General features: G+C 32.9%; 2 protein-coding genes across 2 annotated transcripts; one reads left to right on the forward strand and one right to left on the reverse strand.

Moving 5' to 3' along the window:
• On the forward strand, positions 1-1,471 carry NEMIN01_2464 (uncharacterized protein; the record flags this gene model as incomplete). The annotated part of the gene is made up of 1 exon (XM_051478406.1): positions 1-1,471. A coding segment is annotated over one exon (1,471 nt), but the record flags the coding sequence as incomplete, so codon positions are not given.
• A 566-nt stretch (positions 1,472-2,037) lies between these two features.
• On the reverse strand, positions 2,038-3,678 carry NEMIN01_2465 (uncharacterized protein; the record flags this gene model as incomplete). The annotated part of the gene is made up of 1 exon (XM_051478407.1): positions 2,038-3,678. The coding sequence occupies one exon, from the start codon at positions 3,676-3,678 to the stop codon at positions 2,038-2,040; it is 1,641 nt and encodes a 546-aa protein (XP_051334367.1).
• Positions 3,679-3,982: the final 304 nt, after the last annotated feature.

Raw genomic sequence — 3,982 nt, forward strand, 5'->3', positions numbered from 1 at the left:
AAGCAATGATACTATTAAAGACTTTCTCTATATAATAGAAAAGGTGTTTTCTAACGATAACGTTGAAGTTACAGCCAAAGATCTTAGCGCAGAAGAGAAAAGGTCTCTTATGAATATTATTAGGAAGAACTTATACAATAGAAGCATATTTGATCGAAAAATAGAAAGGCTAATGCAAACTTTAAAAGTTGCAATATCGATTGGAAAAGAAGATATAATTGAAAAAAAGGCTATATCTACAATCAATGAACTTATAGAGAAAAATGTATTCGAAGCACAAAAGTGTGGTGTTTACGAGAATATGACAGAAAACCCTGCACATCTAAGTGAGTCTTCTCTTGACAGCACAGTATTCAAACTAGCGGTTAAAACAGCAAATACTGCTGTAGGTGCAACCGAGCTATTGCAAGTAGCTTCAAAACAAATAGACAGCTATGTGTATTCACGTGTTTTTAAAGAGGACAAAGAGCTGGCTGATCTAATGAGCATCAAAGAGCACTATTCAGACGAAAATGGGCTATATGATCTGGATGAGTTGTATAGTGAAACATTGGGAAATGGAAAAAGTTTAGTAGAGCACGGGCTGCAAATTATTTATGAAAAAGCAAATGAAATAAAAGAGCTGAGAAAAGCAATTGAGGACAGCAATGGCAATCCTGATGATATACAGAAGATATTCAGTGCGAATTTTATAGATAAAAACGACTTGAAAATACTCATGTCTCTCATGCAGCATAAAGATAAAATCAGAAAGGAAAGATCTATTTTCAGAAGCATTCATAGAATAATAGCAGAAAATAATATGCAAAATACTGAAACAGCACGCCTTGATAAAACTGTAGACGAAGTAGACTTTTCAAATCACGGCTCGGTCTGGGATATTATGGAAAGCATAATAACACCAGTAGATGTACAACTTTTAGCACAGTGTAGTAAAATGCGTACAGAAATAGAAAAGTCAACTGAAAATTATGAAAATTATGATGCTGAGATAAAGAAATGGCAAGCTGAAAAGTCTAATGTTTCCGGCTATAAGACAAAATTAAATGCAAAAAAGAAAAAGAAAAGAGAGCTAAAAGAAATAAATGAAAGCAATATAAAAAAATTAGAAGAATTAAAAGCTAAACTCGAAAAATTTGGATTAAAGAAAGCGAAATTTATTGTTTCTAGAAATGAAAAGATATATAATAATATTTCGGAGCTGTCTCCAGCACAGAAAACATTGCTTGTAAAAAGGTCAGTTGAGTTCTCATCTGGCATAGAAGACAGCGAGGCAATGTCAGCCAGATCTATAAAAGATTTTATTTACGATGCGTATTTGAAGATAAAAACAGCTGTGCAAAAGATGCCTAAAGAGGTTAGAGTTATATTAATGATAATAATTGGCTCGCTGTCTGTTGCAGGAATAAGCATGCTGATTTGGCGTCTCTTACTACGGTACACTTCTACCAGCCATACTTTAAAAGTATAAGCTGATCGCACATGCAATTATTTTCTCAAATGGCCTTTAGGCCTTTATAGTTCCAAGGGTATCTATAAATGCAGCAATGAATTTTACATAGCACCAGGAATGAAAAACAATAAACATATATTGTTCAAGTTGAACTTATTTGAAACCTTTCTATTGTATCAAGAGCTATTTGTCAAAAGGCTTCACATAAATCAATCTCTAGCTTGCTACTCTATAGCATGACTGCAGTCTAATAAAAATAACTTACTTCAATGTTATTTTAAAATTCATTTTTATTTGCCAAGCACTAACATAAGCAAAGTGTAGGTAGAGTAGAAGAGTTTCAATTTTTTATTATTGCTCAATGAATTTTATTTTATTTAGAAGTAATACTACTAGTAAGTAGAAAAAGAATGGTTAAATGCTGAATTTATTTAGTGATAAAAGAGTTAGTCCAACAACTGCATGTTTATAGAACTGGCTTAGAGAATTCTATTCAGCTTCAACTTGATTAGCTTTTAATAGATGCTTGCTAATTTATTCAGCTGTCTCTTCAGTTGTTTTGGACATTCCCACTTTATTCACACCTAGAATTTATTCAAATAACACTGGAAATCTTTAGCTATATCATCATACTCCTGATGCTTTTCTTCACCGTAAGTCACACTGGTAGTTCTTATAAACCATGCTATGATGCAGCTCTTCATATGATCTGCTCGCGTTGAGTCGCTATTTTCTTTTCCTATTTTGTATAATCTGAGAAGATTGCTCTCTAAATCTCTTTCCGAGAAAGGCTTTTTATCGCTTTTAATGTTTGTTTTGCATAGATCGTTAACATACTCACATCGCATGTATATATAACGCATGGGGTGGATGTAGGACATATCGAAGCACATCATGTTGAATTTTTTCTCATCGTTAGTAGACTCTTCTAATGGAGGGATGGGTATATTCAGATTATACATCCATCTGGAAGACATAAACATATTCTGTGTATTTTTAAAGAAATAAGTCTCGATATCATTGTTACTGCAGAAAAATTTAACATTTTCTTCAGGGAAATTTGAAACAAATGTATTAATACCACCATTCCAAAAAATCTGCAAAAAATTAAGCAGCTCTTTCTGTCTACTTCTCGCTATTTCTAAACCTTTGTGAACATCCGTGCTGTACTTAGCTGGATTTCCTATGTTCATTATTACTTTTCCGATGTTAGAAAGCAAGCTGTTTCTTCTGTAGTCCATAAAAGCTCCATCCATGTTGATTTCACATTCTGTTATCAATACTTTCATAAGCTGCTTGGGAGTCATATTCTTGTATTGCTCCACTTTTTCTTCTGAAATATCCTCATTTACTAAGTCAAGATAGATTCCCATTATATCTGCATCCCGAGCTGGATCAATTCTAGAAGTATTGAATAAGGAAGAAAGATTCTTATCAAGTATTTCTAGAAGGTCGATCTCTGTTCCTATTTCTTTACCTTTTAATTTATTTTCTATAATAGGGTAGACATAACTCCAGAAGTTGTCAAGGAAAAGACACCGATCTATTTTCCTCAATGTGCGATTTAATACATCTTTTGTATCGTAAAGACTTGTTAATGGTCCCACATCAAAGAGAAGATATATTAAACGGGCAGCCAGGGGCTTATTCTGCTCTGCCAGCTTGAATATATTTAAATTATCCATTTTTTCATTTTTGTTCTTTGCTTCGCTGTACTTTTTTATTACCCCCAGCATGTGCGAGTCAAACTCTTTTATTGCTTCGCTTAGTGAGTCACTTTCTCTAAGAGTCGATGGAAGCGCATTCAATATTTTATTGTATAAGTCATTTGTTTTACGCAGCAGCACAGTTTTGTCCTCGTAATACATCGAGGTCTTGCTAGTACTATCACTGTATATTTTAGTAATGTTTTCTGCTCTTGCTACTATACCTTCCGCACTTATATTGAAAATATTTAGCTTTTCTTCTATTTTGGAGAGATTTATTCGTCCCTCGACTATGTCTCTACTAAGAATATCAGATGATATTTCTTCGCACTTAAAATTCTCTAGCCTATTCATAAAATCAACACGAATTTCTGCCTCTTTTTCCATGCACAATATCTTTTTAGAAAAATACTCCTTTATGTTTAATGCTTCTTTTTCGGTTGAGATACAGCTAGCTCTTTGTAAGTAAACCAAACCTAGTACTCCTGCTATTACCTTTTTTAGCACTCTTGGAATCATAAAAATTAAAATATTTTCACTTTTATACTTGGCTATTTTTACTTTTGCCAAGTGGATGTCTATTTTTACTTTCTCGCCTATCCCACTATATTTCAGCAGCTGGTGCAAAATGCACAGAGCTAAAATGTACTATAATTAAGTAAAACAAGCAATAATATAAATGTAAGATGGATAAATCACTAGTAAGAGAAGAGTATATTATGAGGATAGAAATAGAATGGTTAAATGCAGTTTTATTTAGTGCCATAAAAGACTAATAATCATGGATTAAATAAGTACTAAAGTACTACATTCTTCCTAAGAA

Source organism: Nematocida minor (genome assembly GCF_024244105.1).
Source record: "Nematocida minor strain JUm1510 chromosome Unknown 7900, whole genome shotgun sequence".
Taxonomy (NCBI): Eukaryota; Fungi; Microsporidia; genus Nematocida; species Nematocida minor.